The following is a 23,261-nucleotide window of genomic DNA, read 5'->3' as shown; positions in this document are numbered from 1 at the left end:
AAGCTCACACCCTTGTTACAGTAGCCTGATCAACGGAAGGCCGTAACTGACAAGTGTTTGAGGATTGCAGAAATGTTTAGAGAGAAATGAACAAATGACCCATGAGTCCATTTGTACATTAGTTTGGCATCATCTCAGATTCAGCTGAATGCAGCCTTTGTTGAACCACAGGGGAACAAGAGAGAGAGAAAGAAAAGGAGCCAACAGGAAAGAAGAAACCACAGTTTCAAGGAACGAGAAAGAATTTATAAATTCATTAAGATGTATCTGTTGTTTTATGAGAAACCCGAGGTGAGTTTGTTATGCTAACGTGTTATCGTGTATCTGGTTGCAGTGGCTGATTGGGGACAGAGACAATCACTGTGGGGTCATCTGCTCACGGACGCAGGGGAAGCCAGTGTGCGGCTCGGACGGGCGGAGCTACGAGACCGGCTGTGAGCTGCAGAGGGCGCGATGCAAAGATAAGACTCTGACACTGGCCCACCGCGGCCGCTGTCGAGGTAAAGACTGAGCGACGTCGAGCTGCAGGTTCTGTAATCTCTAGCAACCATCAAATAACAAATTAAAACCAATCTTATCTGAAAATTACTTGAACATGCATAAGAACTATTTAAAATGACAAAATACATCTTTTCATAATCTTGTCAGCAGCTGGCAGAGTTTCTGTGAATGCAGTAATAAGGGTTTTCTAGAAAGCCTGAGCTCAAAGTGAATTACTGCAAAACAGCAGTTTCATTTTGAGAGATTGAATCAAGAAAGTAGTGTTCAAACTTTCCTAACGTGTTGAAATAAATGGAAAAGATGTTTCCGAATAGAAGTGAACAATGTGGATATAATATGGTAAATGTTATATTTCGATATGGATATTTATTTGGGATACAACAAATATTCTGGAGAATCAATCTGACAGAATATCTAGACAGGAATTCATGTTTTATGGTGATCCCCCAAACACCTGTCAGCCTGAAATCACTTGTGATTTTTTATACTGGATTAAACAAAAATATCACGGGTACTTCTTGTCTTCTTGTCTTTCAGGTAAAAACTGGGTGAAACTTGACCAGTTGCCAGTGGCTCCAGCACCGACCTCCATGCCTGAGGGGAGAGACCTTGAGGTCAAAGGTGAGAACCAGGAACCTTCAGATGTACTCAAATGATTTTATACCTTATCATTATTGAATCTTCTCCTGGAGACGTTGTACCATAAACTGTGCCACAGACAAAAACCGAAAAGTTTTGTAAAAGTGGAACTGAACGAGAAGATGTCTTTCATTTTCCGCCTCTCTGTAGGCGTGTAAGTTTTTACAGACCAGGATCACACACTTCCTCAGACTCTGGATGCCGGCCACTCAACAGCAGCAGAGATTGATAGGTCTAGAGTCAAGGTTGGAACTTGGCATTTCTCCCCCTTTTCTCAGCCCCTCTGCCCTTTAGGAAAACAGCCGTCCCAACCAAATCCATTTTTGGACCGAGTTCTGTTCCCTCTGTTTGGTAGCACATGGTTTTGTTTCATAATATTAGTGTTGTACCGAGGGAAGGAAAGCCGGGGAAGTTTTGCAGTAGCCCTGTCTTCTTGTAATGAAGCAGCACTTTTATTCATTGAGGCACTTCACAAACCCGTCATCGTTTACATCTAAAGCGCCTGGCGAGGCCTCTACAGGGACAGCAAACATGCAAACCCGTCTGTCCATTATTCAACCAGGAATTTAAAACGCAGGGAAAATCAGCACATCATGAATCAGCTCATTCAAATGAAATGTCACAAAACGTTCTCTCACTATGTTTAAGATTCCTTGATCAGCCTCTTTTGTCAAGAGCTGCGCCAAAATTTGACGAGTTCTTTCTTGGCTCACGTCCCATCCTTCCTGCAAGTTTCATTAAAATCTGTTCAGGAGTTTGTGCAAATTCCTGCTGACACTAAACAACAACATACCAACGGACAGGGATGAAAACATAACCTTGTAAAGAGACAGAATGAAACCTTTGGACGAGCTCATGTTGCTGCCTTGTCCCGACTAACACGCACACAAGCTGAGACATGATGGAGAAACTGTGAAAAGCCTGTTGTTGTGAAAAAAGTTGTTTTTACATTTGTATAAATCTTATTTTAATAAGAAGTTGGCATCTCCAACAGAACATTGGACTGAAACAAGTACGACAATATGTAATGAGCCTTGTTTCTATAATAAGACTGAATACACACAGTCGAAGTCATTTATGAATTTATGTGGCCGTGTCTGTCCACCTCGCTGACATCATCACCCAGTTCTGGCTCTGTCAGTCTTTTACTCTGAAGGAGACAACATGTCTGTCTCCTCTCAGGTCCAGAAATGACTTTTTTATTTGTCAAGGGTGAAGGTTTGCCAAATCTGGAGGCCTGCGGTTTCCGTGGTCGGCTTCCTGGTGTGAATGTGTATGCACTAGACGTGAAGCTCGACTCCACAGGAGCTGTGAGTGCAATAAAAACTGCAGTGGCTGATGGGTTTTTGAACCAGTGACCAGCTGCTGTGGAGCCCACTTCATTGGGTGACCTTTCAGCCACTTCCTGTCTGTGTCCCCGTGAGAGCGGCTCTGGCTCATCAGAGCTGCAGGAACACAAGCTCAGTTTCCACTGACATTTCAAAAGTATCAATCAAGTCGATTCCATGGCGCGCTCCCCGGCGCTAACAATGTGCGGCTTACAGCGCGGCTCTGGCACTGGTCAGTGGCGGTGTGTGTAATTTGTCAGGGAATGTGTTGTTTTAGCATTTTGCAATAGTGTAATAAAATGTCTCTGACTTGTCTGTGCCTGATGTATGTGCAGCGTGGAAGGTTTTGAATTCTCAATGCATGGAGAGGTTTGCTTTGCAGAATCACGAGCAACAATCCCTTTGGCTGTTTGTGGTAATGGTGGGGGGTGTTTCATTAAGTCACTAAGCTTTTTAAGACCTTTTTGGATTATTAAAGTCCCAGAATGACTTACACTTCTCCATAATTGAAGACAAGGTAATTTAGAAGAGAATAACCCACAATATTATGTTATCTAACAAAGTACATGCAGTTATAACAACTAACTAAACACATAGAGAGACAAAACAAACAGAGTAGGGAATATTTCAACATATTAAAGATTCTTCAAGGCTTTAGAATTCGGATTATTGAAACCCTGTGTTATTAGCATCACTTTGATGGCTCATTGTTATCAGGGAAGAAAATATGTCTCAAAATAATAAAACTGTGGAGAACGTAGATGAATCGTTCTCTCTCCTCCCTTAACTAACAAAACATGCCCTTAAGCGAAACATGCAAACGTCACACGGAGCTCAGTGGCCAACAGTAGTAAATTGCGGTTGTACTGGTCAGCTCCCAGGTGTGAACTGGGGCGGTGTTGACAAGGAACAGACGTCTTGAGTAAAAAAAACAACAGCAGCAGCAGCAGCACTCGAGGTTCGTATCCTGTGTTCGAGAACAGACTGTCCTGTCGGTATGTTACAGATGCAGGTCAGTCCAAGTGTCGTGTTGAGAGGAGCCAGGCTTTGGAACAAGCCCGGAGACCTCAGGAGTCCATGTTTATCCCAGAATGCAACGAGGATGGGACATTTGCCCAGGTCTGTCTCTGCACCTCCACACATTTATTTTTAATTGAATTTTTCTCCACATTCCCTTGTGAATCCTCCTTATTCATACATCACAACTTCACTTTGACCAGATGCTTCCTTGTGTGCTGCATTCACAACCAGCTTTACAAATCAAATCATGTTTAAAACAAAGCTATTGTCATCTTTCTTGCCTCTGCAGGTCCAGTGCCACACTCTGACAGGTTACTGCTGGTGTGTCACCAGTGACGGGAAACCAGTGAGTGGCTCCTCTGTGCAAAACAGGACCCCAGTGTGTTCAGGTACTGGCGGGGGGGGGGGGTGAAATGTCCTGAGACTTTCATAGTTTATCCCATACGAGGCTGCACAGATCTTAACACTTTCCTTTCACAGTTATTTGTGCTTCACTTCAGAATAGCGTTGAACGAGCTGTGTGACTGAAACAATGGCAGTGGAGTAGGATGTTTCCTCACAATTCTTTATTAGGGTTGAGAAGCAGCAAAACAAGCACGTAAAAATTCAATGGTGGCTACATTTGTTGGATCACGGAGCCAAGAGGGCCCTGAGAGCCAAGTCCCTGTGGTTTGGGCCAATTCACGCTCAGTCACTTCACGATTCAAAACCAACTGGAAACAGTTTGTAGCTTCAGTTCCTTCTCAGAGACAGAGATCGAGAATGGATGCGTCGTGTTAGTTTCGCGAGCGGAACATCCGAAGACTTCAAAATGATCCTCGAGCTGATCCCACATCTGAAATAAATGACTTTCAGGAGGAGACAACAAGTGAGCGCAGCAGTTAGAGAGGGTCTGTCTCGCCACACTACGGGCACATGTGTAATACATGTCATGTGTAATGCAGCAGGTGCAAGGTCAACGAGACGGCTAATGGCCATACATCCAGGGGCCTCTTAACCCCCCCCCTCCGGCCTCCACCCCCCTCCACTTGTTTAAGTGCTCTCAGCAGGCCGGAGGAGAGCGAGGGCCTCTGCACTCTCATCTTGGATGGGAACACTTTATGATAATCACCATCATTTTCCCTCAGAAGATAATACACAGGGGTGTTTGCCAGAATGGGATTGCACAGTCACCAGAGCATATGGTGCAAATTTGTGCGGGGAGTGTGGTGAGAGTGGTCGCATGCCCGTCTGAAGCTGCTCAGCAGACCAGGCCAGAGGCTTCCTGTTCTCTGTGTCTCCGTCTTTATCTTTCTCTCTGCCTCAATCTCCCGCTCCCCCTCTCCTCTCTGCACTTGTGCCACTAATCAGCAGAATTAGGAAAGTTCTTACGTGGAGCGTGTCCATTCGTTCAAGGGGAATCGCATAGGTTTTCCTATTTAGAAAAAAGTACAGAGACACAGTGTTCAAGTTATTCTTAATTCTACAAGTTATAGCAAAAGTTATTTCGGAGTTAACAACACGTTTAGTTTGTTTTCATTTCTCTCTGTTGATAACGCGCTCTAGAATTTTCTCAATCTCAAATCTCATACAAGGCCATCAGCACAGAAAGCTACACAATAATATTCATTACCGTAGTTTTCAGGAAGTAAGTACTGGTGAAATCTTGTTGATATAATTACATGCACTCTTTGTTACTAAAGGGACAGTAACCATTTGCCGTTAAACGAAGACACAAGTGCGAGGACACAAGTGCACATGACAAGATGATGGTCTCACTATTCCACTTATGGTAACAGACAGAGACAAAGAAGAGTGAATGCAAACAATCCAGGATTTAAAATAGTAAAACATAAGCTTGGAACATGTTTGAGGAGAAACCAGACATTTCCTGTGGTCTCCTTTCTGTCCTGCATAAGATCCGATATCTTCATTGTTTCTTGCAAAGGTGTGTAAGACACTGGAACCAGAATCTGGGAACAATCAACCTGATCCATAGCTGCAACTGTCAAACACACTCAACTCTTCTTTCCTCACAACCCCTTCCCTCTGACAACAACCTGTGCACTATGACCCAAATCAATCATCTCACATACATTTGCAGGAAACTTCCATGAATTTATGGGAACTCATGCTGCGACAAGTGGATTGTCAGGTAGTAAATCTCCTTCTAGTTGCCGTCATTAAAGTTGTATCCCCGTACTGCACGGTCTAGTTTTGCTCTTACCCTCCATGCATCCATGCACGACCCTCGAACATTTGCATGCACCGAACGAGAATGACATGTGGAAATGTAGAGCACAATGTGTGAATTACAAACTGCAGCAGTCAGCACTGAGATGATGCAACAAGCCAAACGTTTCAATGAATGAAGTACTAACAGAATGTGTTGGTCAAACTCAGCATCCAACTCTAACTGAGACAAGACGTCATCAGTGGGTGGGGGTTTTCTATTGGTGTAATTTCCTATGTTCAGTTGGAGCAATGGAATTAAATTCTAAATGATAAGATGGTTATCAAGTATTTTACAAAATGATTTCTTCTCCGTAAATATTCAAACTATTTGCTCGATGGATCTATAATGATAATACGGATCTTTGTGTTGTACATGTTGTGTATTTCTTTCTTCTTCACAGGGTCAGTAACAGACAAACCACCCGGGCCACCAAACTCTGGTAGAAAAGGTGAGCTGAAATCTGCCGGATGTTCTGTGTGCATGTGTGTGAATGTGTTTTGGATTGTGTGAGACGGACAGAGCATGAGCCGCAGAATTTCACCAGATGTGTCCATATTTTACTGGTGCAGAGCAGAAAGACACACACGACAGAGATTCCAGCTGTAATTCTAAGGGGGATGTGAAGCCGTTGGGGAGGGGTGGTGGGGGTGGGGGGGGGTTGAGGCCGGGTTTGCTCACGATGCTTACATCCACTGTTTTTCCCCCCCCTCACAGTCCACACCTGGATCAATCAGTATTTGAGAAATACCGTAAGTTCTAAGTTGTAGCATGTCTGCAGGACACACTGCTATTTCTGACTAGTGTTTGACGCAGGTCTGCACTCGGCTGAGACCAGCGCAGTAACCGTTGTATTCTGTTTACAGTTTGACCAGCTCAGGTCAGTTCGGCCTCGGGTGTTTCAACACACTGACACATCATCTCATTTCAGGACTGATATTGTAGAAAATGACCCCAATCAAAGTTTTTTTTTTCCCCTGTGGTTTGCTTTTGATTTAATTATTTTCCAAAGGGATTTTCCAGATGCGACAAAACTGCCAACGGGTGAGTATTCTAGGTAGCTCAACTCCACAGCATCATACACGACTGATTAGTATCTATCCATCGCTTAGCAGGACCTTGGTTCTATACAACCTTCTGTAAAATCTGGACATTTTGAGATATGTAGAAGACGCGTTGTCAAGGAGATTTTGGATGTGGCGATGGCGTTAGAAAAATGGTCCAGTCTGGTCCAGTCTGCCTATTTAATGAGATCATACCCTGGACCAGTACCATACATCCATTCACCATCAATACTGCTTATCCTCCTTTGAGGAACTCACACACAGAGATGAACAACTAAATAAAAACAAATACACATTCAATTTAGTCATCAATTAACCTAAACTGCACGTCCTTGGACTTTGGAGGAAGCCGGAGCACAAGAGAGAAACAGCCACGGGGAGAATGTGCAAACTCCACACAGGCCTGAAACCCAGGTTTGAAACTTCTGCCGTGTGAACCACTGCACCACCGTGTCGGCGACCGACCGGACCAACGTCCAGTTGTCTTATCATGACAGGCAATTGTAGGCTTCATTCACCTGCACTACAAACATGCAGGTCCTGATAGGAGCATGGTGTTCTCGTGTGAGTGTGTGTACGTGTTTGTGTGCTGCTGGTTGCAGGATGGTTGTGGAGCAGTGTGTGAACTGTGTGGGCTGATCGTGAGAGAGTAAGAATGTCATTGTGAGAGGCTGATTTGTTGATGTGTGTGAGGCGAGAGAGAGAGAGAGAGAGAGAGAGAGAGAGAGAGAGAGAGATGGGTGGTCGTCGTCCTCTTTTTGTGTTTTCCATCTGTCCTTCTGTCTGTCTTTCTATCTGTCTTGGCCGGGCCATGTGCAAATCCCAACAATTCAACAGTTCTGGAGAGTAGATTGTATTAACCTCAATAATGGTAGTTTCTTTCCATTTCTTTCTCACCCTCAACCCAGATGATGGCTCCAAGCCCACACCCACCATGGAGACCCACGTCCCCCCTGAGGGTGACGGTACGTCTGCACTCACTAGATTCTGTCTTTGTCAGCTATGCTCCATGAATTATATTTATGTTCACTATCATGGTTTAAAAGCAATCAATCAACAACTTCTTCTAAAGTAGTTTAATTTTGGATTTCAAGGGGACGTTTCTGAAGAATACACCGTTACACCAAATGGAAAAATGGAGATGCCATATGGATATTATGTCAGATGTGATCTTAGATGTCATTTAGTGGGAAACGTTTGGCTGCGCAAGTTGTGTTTGAAATATGCAGCAACAGCTGATGAGGTTTAGTAAAGTTAACAGCGGTGAGATGATTTTAAAGTGTGACAAGGTGTTGACCTCTGACCTCTGACCCTCTATCGCTGCAGAGATAACTGCTCCAACACTGTGGATAAAACAGCTGGTTAAGCAGAACAGCTCCAGTTCCAGGAAGCAAGGTGAGAGAAACAAAACCCCTCCTTCTCCTGATATCCATGTAATCAGCCTAGATGTGTCCAGCACATTAACACTTATAAACACACTAGTGGAAACAAACATTTAAAAAGCAGAATACGTCTCTTTTAAATGTCACCACTGCGTAGTTTGCAGGATGATTATCACCCAGAGCAGAAGCTTGAAGCCCAAATACAGGAAAGTTTACATGAATTGTCTCCGGTGTTCCTCGGTGTTGAAGCCACCAATGTAAAACATTTGTAGTTTGAGCCCTGCGCTGCCAGGATTATGTTTCTGACTTTCTTCCTCCGGTGAAATTTGTTTCGCTTTCTCTGTCTCCTTTTCAATTATGCCCCGACATGTTCACTACCCCTCTGGGCAGCCACACACGTTTGATGCTGTTGCAACAAGTCCGGGAGTGAATGTGGTTGTGGTTACGTGTGTGTGTGTGATTTAGCTTTATTTAATAGTTTCAAAATTATGCATTTTTAATTTATAAGATCTTTTCAATTCCCCACGATTAAGTCACATTACTCTTTTAGATTGTTAGATGCTCAAATCAGTTTAAATAGATTTTCGTTCAGAATTTATGTCACAAAATACGGATCACAGCAATAATTGTCCTTTCAATGTATGTTTTCATTTATTAAGGCAGAGAAAATACATATATACAATGTAAAGTCTCTACATTGTTTACTTACATGAGCCAAAATGTTTCCAACAATGTTCAAACCCAGAGAAATCCCCCGTTTTATTCAAAGTAAGGTGACGTTTCATTTTGGTTGATTTCCCCTTTATCTGCGGCTTTGAACAGTCTCTTTTGATTTGACCCCTCGATCACTTCATATGAATTCATATTTAGAATATATAAATGTGAATACCTGCTTCTGTTGTGTGCATATTAGCTCAGGATTCAAACCTCACTGTCTTTCAGTGTTTCACATTCACCTCATGCTCTTACTTACAGGCTCCACTCCCACACATCAGATCACACAATCAGTTGATTGTAATGCAGCAGTGTTTTTTTGGAGTGATGGGGATGTGGCTGGGGAAACTGCGGTCAGGGCAGCATTGAGTACAGTATTGTAGCTGAGAGAGATTCACTGTGACAGCTCTTTGAAACTTCTGTGGAAACACCAGCTTCCTGTTTCCAATTAGCATCTGGTGTCCTCAAAGGACAACGACAAGGCCGACCAGAAACAGGGGGGGGGCAGCATCATGTTTGAGACATGAGTGATGTGTCGGTGTGTTTCGGATGTGCACGTCATAACTATACGTCAGTTTCTGTAACTGTGTGAACACATGTGCATGAATATGAACATGTACAAGGAATAGTTATCGGTTAAACATCCCGGCTCCAGCTCCTGATATTTAAGAATCTGATGCTTCACTTTAAATATTAAGCTCAATCATTTAGTTTTGGACTGTTTAAAACCAGGAACATATTTTATAGACAACTCAAAAAATGTATATCACGTTTATCACATTACTTTTACAATATGCTTTTCTGCAACTGGTGGATTTTTTGGCCACTTGTGGAGAGCAGAAACAAATTATGAACCTTATAAATTTGAATTCATCCAGAAACAGTTGCTCATTTATAGATCGATAACTTACACAGCAACATAAATTATTATTACTTTGGTGAAGTGTCTCCTGACATTTGGAGAATTTAAAGTTAAAGTTCATTCCTCTGTTTTTGGTCTCGACCAACTTCTGGGTGAAGTGTGCGGCCGGAAAAAGAAACAATAAGTTGAAGCCTGTAGCTGTAACTTCGTAAAGCTGAGGAATCAGGTGATGATTTTCTGTTGGTTCATAACCACAAGTTTTACAAACATCAGTCACAACAGTTTAAAGTAAATGTTTAAATGCAAGACTTCTGTTTGGTTTACTTATACTAGAGAGAGACAGAGAAACTAAATGTTGAAGGAACACAACGCGCTCATGTCAACTTTGTTTAAAATCAGCAGTTTTAAAAGAGGATTTTTGGTTTAATCCTGTTTTTATGTACAGTTGAAGGGACCCTGCACTTGTGCTGGTGGTTTACATATTAACATATTGTCTTTATGAGTGACCCTTCCATCATAAAGACAAACACATGCACCTAAATAGCTCCGTACAGAGTTCCTCCATTACTGACATTTCCGCTATTTCAACCGCAGAGAAGGCTCACTAGAGACAATATTGCAGTGATTACTCCACAGCTGAAAACCATTGGAGTGAAGCGAGGAGGAGAGAGCGCTGGGTGGGTGGGGGGATGTAGGTACAGGGAGGGAGGTAATAGGATGGAGGGAGGCAGAGGGAGAGAGAGAGAGAGAAAAGAAAGGAGTGGAGGAATGAGAGGCTTCTGGAGGTTGTACGGAAGAAAAGGAGGAAGAGACATGAAAGTGGAAAGTTATTTAAAATGGTTTCACTGGACTCAGAGCCTCGAAGACAAGGGCCAGAAGACAAGGGCCAGAAGACAAGGTCCAGAAGACAAGGGCCAGATGAAAGGTAGAAAGCTGTGCAGGCCTGTTGTGTTTTGTCCGTTATCGGTTGGCGCTGAAATCACAACAACACCCACACAACCGGCAAATTGTTACAACGGTCTCTGACATGCACTCGTGTGGCGTTCTCCTCTTCCAGGGCAATATTTGTTTTCTGACGGTTTGTGTTTCTCATCGTTCAGTTCATGCCAGAGGAGAAATAAAATAGACAAAGAAACAAAAACAAAGAAATAAATAGAGCAGAAATGCAGAGTTTTAGATTGAATTTCAAGTCCACACAAAACAGAGGATTACATTGCAAAGCGTCCAGCCTTTTTCCATTTATATGTATAAAAACAATTTTCTTTATTGAATCCCAGCTGCTGGCGCCAGCATAACCTCTGTATAATAAACAGTGCTAAATAATTTGGATGTGAAGAAACCTTGGCAGGGACCAGAGCCGTGGCACAGCACTACGAACCCTTGAGTGTGAGTCTTTGCAGAAGAAACAGTTCACTGGTGCAGGGACACATTTAGTTTTGTGTTGGCAGCCGTTCTTGGGAAACATGAACACCCCCCCCAAGCCAGGCCATTGCAGAAAAGCTCAAATTAGTATAATCGATTATGTAATGAATTAGCATTGTGCTAAAGAGCTGTGAGCTGGTATTGGTAATATCTGCGTCAAGGGTTAAGTTGTGCGTTGAATTTGACAAACGCACAATAAGATTCAGATTTACTCCTTTTTGTTTTCCGTGTCCTTTACAAGTTAGTTAATGCAGTCGCTTTAAATTGTGGTATTTCCCATTAATCATCCAGACGCCACGATATCAATTGTCCTGCCACAGTTTAACAATGAACCACATTTTATACACCATAGTTTAAAATAAGTTTTAATTTAAACCACTTCAACTCTAATAACAGAGGAGATCTCCAAATGGGTGCGTGCAGTGTTATATGCAGCACGACCACATGCTTGTGCTATGGTCCGTAATGTTATTACTGTCCAAGCAGGTAGTCACACCTCATAGTTTCAGCTGCAGTTGTGGCATGGAACTTGGAATCTGTTGTGCATGAGTGATCTTTGTGTGTGTGTGTGTGTGTGTGTGTGTGTGTGTGTGTGTGTGTGTGTGTGTGTGTGTGTGCACCCTCGTTACAGCCATAAATTGAATTAATTCGGTGGGAAACAATTGAGGGATTCCTTATTAAACCTAGATTCATTGAAAATCCAATATTCAATGTCCCTTAAGCTTTTTTAAGCTTTGCTCTCCATCAGTTCCTGAGAACATATATTATTCTGTAAAAGAAGAAGTTTTCATATGAGCAAACATAACCGCCGATTACGATTTGTCTGTGACATGTCATTAGCCAATTATTGCCCAACCTCTAAATCCGTGGAGCTCTAGTCTCTTTAGCTGCTAAATGTTTTCCTTGCTCGAACAGCGAGTTGCTAACTTAGTCCATCTGCTATTTTTGTGTTGTGGTGAAGTTGCCTAGAAACAGCTGCTTTCTGCGTCTGGAAACAAGGTTGATGACGCTGAACCTAAACTAAACTAAAGTTGTCGCCCGTCAAGTCACAACAAGGACGCAGTTCTCTGAGCGGAGGGGAACTGCAGAGTCTGGTGATAATTCTCCCTGCAATTGTCACTACAATCACTGAGTCATTGAACCTATTGCTAAAATAAAAACCCAAACTGGGGCAGCTTTTTGTAAACAATGTGAAAACCACACTTGTCATGCAGGCGAAGTTCCATATTGAATTTCACAAGCTTCCCTTTCTGACTGAGCCGTATTGTTCTAATTACGCTTTGGTTACTGGAAGTGTGTGAGCTGGGACTACTGGCACTGCTGGGGCACTAATCACCTCCACAACGTGAAAACACCACATCTCACCACCCTGTGCTAAACTCCCCAGACAGGTAGTGGGACCCTGTTATTGAAGCTTGGTGCTTCACTTGAATGTAAAAACGAAGGATGAATCAGAAACACACACTTCATCACCATGGAAACAAGCTCAGCTTACAGCTCTGTTGTACTTGGGTTAAGAGTGAGCGATGGACCAAATGGATGTGAATGTAAATACAGTGTGGAGGAGCAAGGTGTTGTTGAAAAAACAAATGATGATAGATCATGGTGGGTTCAGGATTCAGAATATACAACGTGAGGAAGGAGATTTATTTTCCAGCCTGGTGTGGTGTGGTTACGTCCTACATGTGATGCTTAATGTGTGTGTGTGTGTGTGCAGTCTGTGTGTTTGGTTTCCCCATCACGTCTCTGTATTGAGTGCGTTTCTCATGGTTTTAGAGAAGGTTCCCTCTTGTGACCAGGAGAGACAGAGCGCCCTGGACGAGGATCGGCAGAACCCTCGCGAGGCCATTTTCATCCCCGACTGTGGAGCCGGAGGTCTTTACAAAGCCGTCCAGTGTCACCAGTCCACGGGCTACTGCTGGTGTGTTCTCGTGGACACAGGTCGGCCCATTCCTGGAACCTCCACCCGGTAAATCACCATAAGAATCTGTACTTTAACCCAGTACTGTTTATTATTGTAGTAGCGCTGTTGGTTGCTTATGATACTCAACTACTGTGACATTCAGATTTTATTCTTATTAAATGTCTCATTTTAAATGATCAGAATCAGGTCCAGCAAGATCAAGTGAAACGCTGAACTGTAGATCATTAACTCATTAAATTCAATATTCAGCGAGGGAACATTTAAAAAATATCCAAAATTGATGGAAACTTGTCCAAGAGACATTTGACCCAAAAAGCTTATATGTGAATTTGATGGTGTTGCAAGAGGAAAAGCCATTTGTAAACCAAAGTCATTCGGAGTCATCCTTTGGGAACCATGAATGTTTTTGCTAAATTTCACGACATTACATCTACAACTGATGTATTTCAGTCTGGACCAAAGTAAACTTACAGACCAACACGACATCCCCACAACAAAGACCTTAAACTGGTGAAGGAATTGGATCCAAGCTGCTTTAACCAGCTAATTTGGTTAAAAAATACCATCAAGCCTTTATGGGAATATCTTTTAGTCAGCCATAAACAATCAGAGTTTGGTACAACGTTTGTTTCCAGTGCAGTTGCTGCTGTTTATATTGCCTTCGGGGAAATGGCATAAAGAGTGGTTTTTGTAAGAGCTGTGTGTCAGAGGGAGCGAGATGAGGCAACACAGACAAAAGGTTCAATAAAAAATGCCCGTTGCTCATGTTTTGGTTGTTTAGATTTTCTTCTCGAACATGAATAACGTTAAGTGAAAGTGTCGCAGTAACACTGTGCCGGTAAATGGATGAAACTGTTTTTCTTCCTATCATCAGTCTCTCTCCACAAAAGAGTTTTATGTTTGACGGGATGAGGTTTGGACTTTTTTTCACTTTAAGGTTGTGAATACAGAATCACAGGTTGCGTTTCATTAAAAACGATTGACAGCCCAGAGTTTCTTAATATAAATCACATGCACGGAGGATAAACCTGCAGTCTAAATTCTCATCTGTGTATTCACAACGAGATCCCACTTCTCCCCTGTGGACAGCGATGTGCCCTCGTGCAGCAGACGTCCCATCCTGGATGAGTGGCCTTGCAGACTGAGAAGAAAATAAATGACAACTTGCTTTTCCTTTGTAAAAAAAAAAAAAAAGGCGGAAAAAGAAGCCGAATGAGACACACATGCTAAATTTTCCAAGAAGCAGTGATACAATAGCCAGGAGAGAACGAGTCATGCCATGCTTAATGCCGAACAGTTTGTTATGGCACTGAAACAAAACCTTGTGCACGTCACATCAAATTAAGCCCTTGATGAAAAAAAAAACGATTAGTCAGGGTTAATAATTCTTTGCAGATCGACAGCTGACGTGCAGAATCAAGAGGAATCGTAATAGGTTGTAGATTTCAGATGAGAGATTACGCAGGTTGCATGCTATCATTAAAACAATCATGATGGGATAATCAATACAGTATTTCTCCAGAGCCTAGAACCACCTCCTGGTTTTAGGCTCTACCTCAAATTACTATAAGACCTGGAAGGAAAGCAGCAACTTCTTTTGTGGTGTTTTCTCTTTCTTGAGTTCGGTTACAGGCCCATGTTTGATTTCTTTCATTCGCTACGGCGGAATTTTCAACATGGACCAGTAGCTCCTTCGATGTTTCATATTTTTCACACATTGTTCGACGTGTTTATTCTTTCTGTCACCAGCCTCCTCTGCTGTTTCCGTCTCATGCAGCCATGTCCCTGCTCTCCTCTCTGTGTAACAGGTACCAGAAGCCAGAGTGTGACATCACTGCACGATCTCGGGTCTCAGACACAGAAGATCCCTTCCAGGGCAGAGAACTGGCAGGTTTGAAATATTATTGCATTTATGGTCTTTTAACAAACTGTATTTTTTAGCAAACAACGAGGCTGAAAATAATAAAACAGAATCCAGTCAGATATTAACTGTCACCGCTACACGCCTTAGTTTCTGTTGCTATGTCTGTCAAGGGTTCGGCTGTTGCATGAAATATTCGATTTTTGGTAATTCTGGTGGATTTACCAAATCTAAATTGTTAGTAATTTTTGTTACGGTGGGACCTTGATTTTAGTAAACAAAGGCAGGCGTCTCCTCTTTCAAACATTAGCTCTGCAGGTTGGCTGAACCCGGTTGTCTCCATCTGAGTTCCTCGTGTTTCAGACTCTCTTGATTTTAAACAAGAAGCATGTAGAAGGGTCTTGAACGTGCAGATGGCTTCACACACATTATCTTCTCAAAGGCTGCAGTCTGACACCTCAACAGTTAATGATCCATTGAACTAGAATCACTTTCTCCACCTGTAATGCAGCTTTGGGGCTTGGACAGTGTGTATTTACACTTGGTCGAGTACATACATTACTCCCCCCCCGCCCCCTTTATCTTAATTAAGCCCTTCGAGGCCTTTGGTCGATTAACAATCCAACACCCCACTTTGTGGTGTTGGATTCTCCAGCAGTGAGGATTAGAGGCTCTCCTCTGAACTGGAGGTCATAACCTCAGCTCAGACTCCTCTGCCCTTGTTACTGCTCACTTACTTTTGTTGCTCCTCTGTTTCCCCATCATTTGAGGTTGCATTGTAACTCTTATTTAATCCCCCATCTGGTGAGTTTACAGAGTCGAGCATGACTCCTGACTGTGCAGCAGATGTGTGGTGTGTTTTATGGAAGGTGTGAGTGTTGCGGGGTGCGGCGGCGAGGCAGCGGGTTGCTGAGTGGAGATATTTTTATGTACTGTGAGAGGATGTTCTGAAACCCCACAACAAAGCACAATATTTCACTGCCGTCACATCAAGGCCGGGTGAGAAGAGAGAGCTGGAGAGGGCAGTTTGTTAACAGCTTGCAGCCACAGGTTCAATCTCATTGTACACAAAATGCCACAATGCCACCTCTGTCAGCAGCAGCAGACAAGAGCTTCCCCTGGGAGGCTGGGATCTGTTAGTTCAGTGCAGGAACTCTATTTGGTTCAAAACCTATAGAAAGTGGTTTCTGCAGGATTCAACAAGTCACATTTAAGACTATTTAAGACTTGTTAAGTTTAATGAACTCAACTTAAGACCTAAATCAAAAACAAGAGTTCCAGAATTACTTACACTTCCCCATTATTGAACATAAGTATAAAATAAAAGCGTGCTAATGTCTATAGAAGGGTTACCTACATGAATAAATGTACGACCTATAGCAACTGAACATGAGCATCTCTAGAGGAATCCTTTCAGGGTCATAAAGATAATTGAGATGAAACCAAAGCAGGTGAATACTGCTGTGTTTTAAAGGATTATTAGCAATATAAGCTACTAATCAAGGATTTTGAGGATCTCAGTTTAGAAATAAAGGGGAAATTCATCTTAGTTCTCAACCCTCTTTTTATTCGGTGTAGCTCTAATGTGTTTTTTAAGTTATCAGATTCAACAGGATCACCTGTAAGTGGCCCAGCTCCTTTTGGACACTGCCAGTGGTCCTGCACCACATTGTGCCATGTAGGCTCCAAACAGCAAAACGCTCTGTGCTTCATAACCCCCCAATTTAACACTTGGATTAAGGCACAGCAAGGCAGTGCTTCTCCAGGCTCGTCGTGTTGTAGGAACTGCTAATTGGATTCACCTGGCAGGGCAGCGGCCCACCTCCCACAGACGTCCCGAGCCGGCACAAAGGGAGTGAAGGGAACAGAGCCGAGGACAAGGAGGCCACGAACACCGAGCGCAGAGGGAGGAGGGAATCGACTGAGAGAGCTTGGGAGAGACTGAAAAAAAAAAAAAAAAGACAGAATGAGAAGATTGGTTTACTATGCAGCTGCTTTTGAAGTTTCCCTTTAACAGACACAATTAGGAGGGAAACATTTGCACTGGTTTTGTGCCATTAAAACCATACATCTGGTCAATTAAAAAGAGCTACCCAAGGTGTTCAGAATTGTGTCATAAAAGTTAACAGGTCTGCAGCGCTCAACAAAGCTTTCTCATCACCGAACACTTCTGTTTCACCTCTCGCCATGTGCCACAGCTCGGCTTTTCTCCAGTCTCCCAAAAACAGCCAAACTACGTCTTCCACCTCTGTGCAACATGTATTCATAATAATTAATGATAATGGGGAACGTGAGACATTTCACAGATACACACCTGGTTCGCCAGTAATCTCAAGACTATGTTTGCATGTTTTCTGTTCTTTCTGTTGACATCTGTCATAATGGTTCACTGGTGCTGAGGCTTTAGAGGCACTTCAGCTCCACTGTAGCGTAATGACTCAAATTAGTTGTGGAAGGTAATTCTGGTGTATTTTTGTCTTTGATTTGTGCCAGGATGCCCCGAGGGGAAAAAAGTGGAATTCATTACGAGCTTGTTAGATGCCCTCACCACAGACATGGTGCAAGCCATAAACTCACCAGCCCCCTCTGGTGGCGGGAGGTAAGTGGCGTCATGTGACACAACAGGCTAAGGAGCATTGTACTTGAGCAAGATACCTCAAAGCTTATTCTTATCTGTATTAAGGCTTGCAGAATTTTGATTCAAATTTATTCTATTGCAAGTTATCTGTTGCCCAGATGTAGTTTAATTTCATCAGCAATCAATAAACTGACCTTTTTGCTCCTTCTCTTTATCTAAATGATTGTGGGTTTTGTGACATCCATGTTTTCTTCTCCACTCTGTTCCTCCGACCTTCTACAGGTTTGTTGAGCCTGATCCCAGTCACACTTTAGAGGAGCGGGTGGTGCACTGGTACTTCGCCCAGCTGGATAACAACAGCAGCCATGACATAAATAAGAAGGAACTAAAACCTTTCAAGAAGTACCTGAAGAAAAAAGCCAAACCCAAGAAATGCTCCCGCAAGTTCATCGACTACTGTGACCTGAATAAGGACAGGGCCATTTCCCTGCAAGAGCTGAAAGGCTGCCTGGGCGTCAGCAAGGAGGGTAAGAGAGGAAGAGGGAAGCTGGGGGAGTCTGAGCTGAAGGGAACAGGATGTCTGAGAGTGGGTTGGGGGGGTCATGGAGTAAGGTCGTGACCCTGCGATGAACCTATGACCAGCTGGGGAAAATCTGCACACAGTGACTCCTACAACACCTAGTTAGACACGCAACTCTGCTCGTTTTTAACATGATGATCAGTTTCCACGTGTTTAAAAGACAACAATTTATTCCCATATTACAGTGTCCTAATATATTCAACATGTCACAATTCAAATAAAAACCATCCAGTCAGAGTCAGTGAGAGAAAACAATGAAGTGTCTGTGCTTCATGTGACGTACAGATGTGTTGGCACTGGACATAAGTGCACTGCGCCACTCACTGATGAATATTTAGACAAGGCTAATGTATTTTGTGGATCCTGAGCAACGTCTGCGCCAGAAAACTGAAACTAGTCATCATGAGTCTACAGACTGGTTCTGATATAGATCATTACTTTCACTGCTGCCGGCTACAATGCCCATATAATACAGTAAAGATTAAATTCTGGAGAGTAAAATAACATTCGCGGGGGTAAGACACATCTTTTAGCTATTGTTACATATCCAAGATGAGCATACACAGCTGTTTATCTACAAATTGTTCAGACAAGAGTTACAAGAGTTCAGACCAAGAGCCGACAATGTTAATATTAAATATTACATTTTGCTTCTATTTCACTTTGCTGCTGGAAGTGGTTTCTTACCCTCTGGCTCCAGTCCAACCAGTCTGTCCCGATATGACTAAGTAGACACAACAGTGGCTGGAGAAGTGACCATCACTACCACCCACTAGGGAAAGAAACCAGGTGGTAGAGGAAACTTACATCGTAATACTTATATATGTCAAAAATCATTTTCGTCAGGCAGCTGCACTGATTTGTAGGATTCTGTAAGATTGGAAGTTGGATTAACAATGAAACGTCCGCCTCCATTAAACTGACAATGCTTCTTCTCCTTTGCAGGTACCTCAACAAGTGGCAGCCAAGGGACAAGGCAAGGGACAAATTTGTTCAGTAAGGCAAACTAATACACCCTCACTAACTGTGCCTCTGCCTTTGAGTGCTGTGGTTAATTATTGCTGACTGTGTTTCCCATTAACTGCACTTTGACAAAATATGTCAGTTTTAGTAGAAGTAGTTCAGCCTAGTTGGCAAAGCAGCTTTCAGTCCCACATAGATGCTTCATGTAATATGTGCAGAATAATATGTGTGTGCTCTCTGTCTCTGACTTTTGTGAAATCTTTGTCGTGATGCTACTTTAATTTGAACGAACAAGTTATTCGCGTAGCAAGTCATAAAATATCCAAAAAAGGGTTTTCGATTTTATGTCTTTCTACCTTTTCGTCCGTCTCTGTCTCCTCATCTTGATCTTCTATTTCAATCCATCAGGATTCCCCCTACTGAGCGAGTACTGACGCTGTTGACTAGTCACTAGTTTTTTTCAGTGCCACAACGGACTGAAGTCATGTGTTTACCCTGGCGCTGCCGTGCCGGGCCTGGAGAACAGTGGCTTACAGCGGGTGTAACGTCAGTCCTCTTAGACCTGGGGCACGGGCGCCAGGATAAACAGTCCGGTGTTGGAGGAGCAGAGAAGGAGCCATGGCAAGGTTTTAATTTTTTTATTGTAGACACCAAATCTCTCACCTTCATGCGTCAGAGCTTGAGTCAAATGGCATGACAGCTTTATATGCTGCCACTAGGGCACATGGTTGTTGATGAAGTGAGTTTTTTCAAGGGACAGAGACACAAAGCAGAATAGGTCTGTGAGAGCGTATGGGAGCGTTCTGCCTTGACTTAGATAGACGGTCATTGTGTCTAGGTATGCCTAGCTGGTCCTTAATGGCCTGGATCTCCTTAAGTCATGCTGCCTTTGCCAGGCATTAAATCCAGTCATGCTCTGTCGCAGCTTTGGATCGTCGCTGGAGTGTTGTTGGACATGTTTAGAATTTACAGTATGTACATCTAGGAGAAGGATTGTTACCATGTGGGGCCGCGTGGACCACATCTGTGTGATGCCTTGCACTCTCGACACATTGGCAGGAGCACAGGAAAACATCTGAATACCTTGTGTGAGTTGTGAAGTCGTGGGGAGGGTGGCATCCATCCTCTGAACGGACTGGAAAGCTCATTATGGAGGAGATATGTAACAGAAGCCCAGGGCAGGGATTCTCTCCATGAACCCTTGTCAGAATGAGGCCACGGCTGAACGGCGTGGTCTGCTGAGTTCAGATGGTTCCAGATAAAAACTGTTTCTCCGTCAAACTTCCTGCCATGAGCTTTGTCAGCAGGGTTCATGATGTTCTTTCAATGAGTCTTAATTCTATTTAGAAAGATGTAAACACGTGTTTGAATAAGTGCAAACACATGGGGATGATCACGTATGGATGCTCACACGCACAGTAACGCACCAAACATGAGGAAATGTCATTAATGGAGAGTCACAGTTTGACTTCAACTGAGGCTGTTAAATAATTCAGCAAATAAGAAAGCAAGGCCTTACAAATTAAATATATGACGTGTTTATAGATTAAAAAAACTGAGTAGTAATTATACATATACACACATAAATATCCATCCAACAATCACGGAGTTTAAGTACTTTGATGAAATATGAGGAATATTCCCGTCATTTAACTTTACTAACTTTACCTGTTCCATGGATGAGGAATGCTCTGAGAAGAAAAAGACCTGTGTGTATTTCATCAGGACTTTTTGTGTCCCGTCTGCTGTTTTATGTCAAACTCCTCTCGTTGTCTCCTCTCCTGCTCCCTCCTCTTCCTCACTCATTTGTCCCGGCTGTGTCCGTCATTAGGCAGGAATGAAAGGAGGGTATTATGAGGCAGACCTGGCACCAGGGATACTCAGGACCACTCAGAGCAGACAGCTTTTCCTCTGCACCACTTTTGTTTCAATGATTGAGACGTCAGGTCGACACACAGAACAGTGGAAGGTAACAGAGGTCAACGCAGAAGACAGTGACAGTTAGATAAGCGCTAATATGGAGCTCAAGTCTGTGGATGTTGGCCAAGTCCTCTTCACCGAGTTGCCACCATGTATAGTCATACCACGATTCCCAGCTCCTGAGCCAAGTGTCTTTATTGGCTGGTCCCAGGTGAGGCAAGGCGGTTCACTTCCAGACGGGATCTGCTTTCAGCTCTTTATCCCAAGCGGGGCCAAGGTGTCCGGGGAGAGGCAGGGGAGCTTTGTGGTGCTAATGGCACAGACAGTGTCCTCTGTGACTCGGAGCGGAGGAGGGACAGGACCATTCGCTGCTCTGGAGCCTGGTAATTGCTAAGACGATTCATCAGCACTGCTGTTGCTCAGCTCCTTACAACAGAGACATTTATCTGCTTAGCAGCTAAACAGAGGAGCAGTATGACTTCCAGTAGCCTCTCTCAGCTTCAACAGGTAGGACAGGGAACTGCTGCTGCTGCCAGGGTTACAGCAGACTACATCACTCTGAATAAACAAAGGACTACAAGTAGAACGGCACTCAGAGTGCATATACTGCATCTACGCATTTAGATTAGATACTGCGTACTACCATATACACAGGATGTTACATTTAACACAGGCAACAGGAATTAAAAGGGCTGTTTTTAATGCACAATAACTAAATAAAGATCACCCCCCTAAAAATACTTATTTTGATTTATAAAATCTGGATCATTACCCTCAATTCCCCCTGTACAAAAATATAAGCACCCTACATTTACATGATTTTCCCATAAAGATCTCTGAATTATTTCTGGAGAATAATTGATCTCGCAATGTTAAAGATGCATGAAATAAATAAAAATACTGGGTCTGCCACCGGATCTGGATCCACTACAAAATGTTATGTTTTCTTTGTCGGTCCATATCCCACGATTTCACCAACTTTACAATAAAATCGGTTGAGTATTCCTTATGTCTTTGATACAGATCTGATCTTCTATTTGAAAATCAACACAGCGAAACAACAGCTGAAATATGATAGATGAAATAATGTTAGTCATTTGGACAGCTGGTTGCCAGGTCTGATGATGTTGGTCGGTCTGTCTAACAGCATTGTGCAGAGCATGACATCTGAAGATCTAAACACCACCATGAAATCTGTCGTATTTGTTGTGGTCACAAGAGATTGTAATGTCATCCACGATCAAACCAGAACTTCAACTTGTGCATGAAATATGTCAAATGGACAAATTACCATCAGGTTTGTTGAGCATTCTCAAGTTCCCTGCAGGGAAATGCTTCCAATTTCAGACACTCAAGAGGGTTTATTTAATGCCCTCGTGTGTCAAGTTATACTCCAGCCAGATATGCAACATGTTTATGCACTGCATGCCGAACAGATGTGGCTGTAACTGGGGCTGTTTTTTGAGGATTTTATGTACTTAAATAAATAATGTGTAACCTTTATATATGGGTTATATTGTGACAGATATATACACCAGCAAAACTGTCTTTTATTTGAAAACAGTAGTCCCCTGGATCCAGTCAGTCACTGTACAAATAGGCGGCCATAATATTTTATTCTCATCTTTATCTTACACACTTAAAGTAAAAGGTGAAAACGTTCACCGCGTGACGCACTCATGTGGATTTATGGAAGCGTGGAGAGATCGTGATGCTTTAAAGTTGGAACAGAATACTTGACTCCGGCAGTAAACGCTTCGCCCCGACGACAGAAGCTCAGAGCGAGTGTAGTGAAATCAGCTGGACTTCTATTTCATGGCCAACATAACCAGCACCGACACAGACCGCACCTGCATATCCCCACCCCCATGAGACACACACACACACACACATATGCACACACTGCACATACACAACCTTGAGACCATGGGACACGCAGACAGAGATACGATGCACATATGCACACAAACGCATTTCCACATGACGAGCATGCACAGACCGTGCTCGTCATGCACTGCAACAAATACAGAGGTTAATACAAAGTCACACACAGAAACACACACACACACACACAGCCTGGACTCTCACTGCACTCAGGAGGACCTCTGCTCCCGTCTCTCATAACCATCTGTAAGCAATCTAAGCTCTTCACCCATCTCTCTCTCTCTCTCTTTCTCCCCCTCTGCCTGCCTCTCTCACCCACTGGTGGATTGGTCAGCAACAATGCGACGCAACACACAACCTTCAGAAACCCGTTGAGTTGTAGCTTTGTTGCGACATAGTGTCGTGCA

General features: G+C 43.2%; 1 protein-coding gene across 9 annotated transcripts in view; it reads left to right on the top strand.

The window, feature by feature from the left end:
* The window catches only part of smoc1 (SPARC related modular calcium binding 1), a 39,292-nt gene that overhangs the window by 14,031 nt on the left and 2,000 nt on the right, over positions 1-23,261 (top strand). For 2 of the 9 annotated variants that reach the window (XM_035167168.2, XM_035167166.2), the window contains exons 2-15: positions 335-500; positions 1,039-1,122; positions 3,475-3,587; positions 3,778-3,877; positions 6,104-6,151; positions 6,418-6,452; positions 6,567-6,744; positions 7,640-7,729; positions 8,091-8,159; positions 12,921-13,113; positions 14,877-14,959; positions 17,423-17,528; positions 17,790-18,034; positions 19,033-19,083. In XM_035167168.2, coding sequence (XP_035023059.1) covers positions 335-500; positions 1,039-1,122; positions 3,475-3,587; positions 3,778-3,877; positions 6,104-6,151; positions 6,418-6,452; positions 6,567-6,744; positions 7,640-7,729; positions 8,091-8,159; positions 12,921-13,113; positions 14,877-14,959; positions 17,423-17,528; positions 17,790-18,034; positions 19,033-19,083 — 1,561 coding nt within the window. Of the gene's footprint in view, positions 1-334; positions 501-1,038; positions 1,123-3,474; positions 3,588-3,777; positions 3,878-6,103; positions 6,152-6,417; positions 6,453-6,566; positions 6,745-7,639; positions 7,730-8,090; positions 8,160-12,920; positions 13,114-14,876; positions 14,960-17,422; positions 17,529-17,789; positions 18,035-19,032; positions 19,084-23,261 lie in introns of those variants that run through there. The other 7 variants (XM_035167171.2, XM_035167170.2, XM_035167167.2 and 4 more) reach the window with 7 other exon arrangements.

This window comes from Hippoglossus stenolepis, chromosome 10 (assembly GCF_022539355.2).
Source record: "Hippoglossus stenolepis isolate QCI-W04-F060 chromosome 10, HSTE1.2, whole genome shotgun sequence".
NCBI lineage: Eukaryota > Metazoa > Chordata > Actinopteri > Pleuronectiformes > Pleuronectidae > Hippoglossus > Hippoglossus stenolepis.
This window is presented reverse-complemented; position numbering and strand designations above follow the sequence as displayed.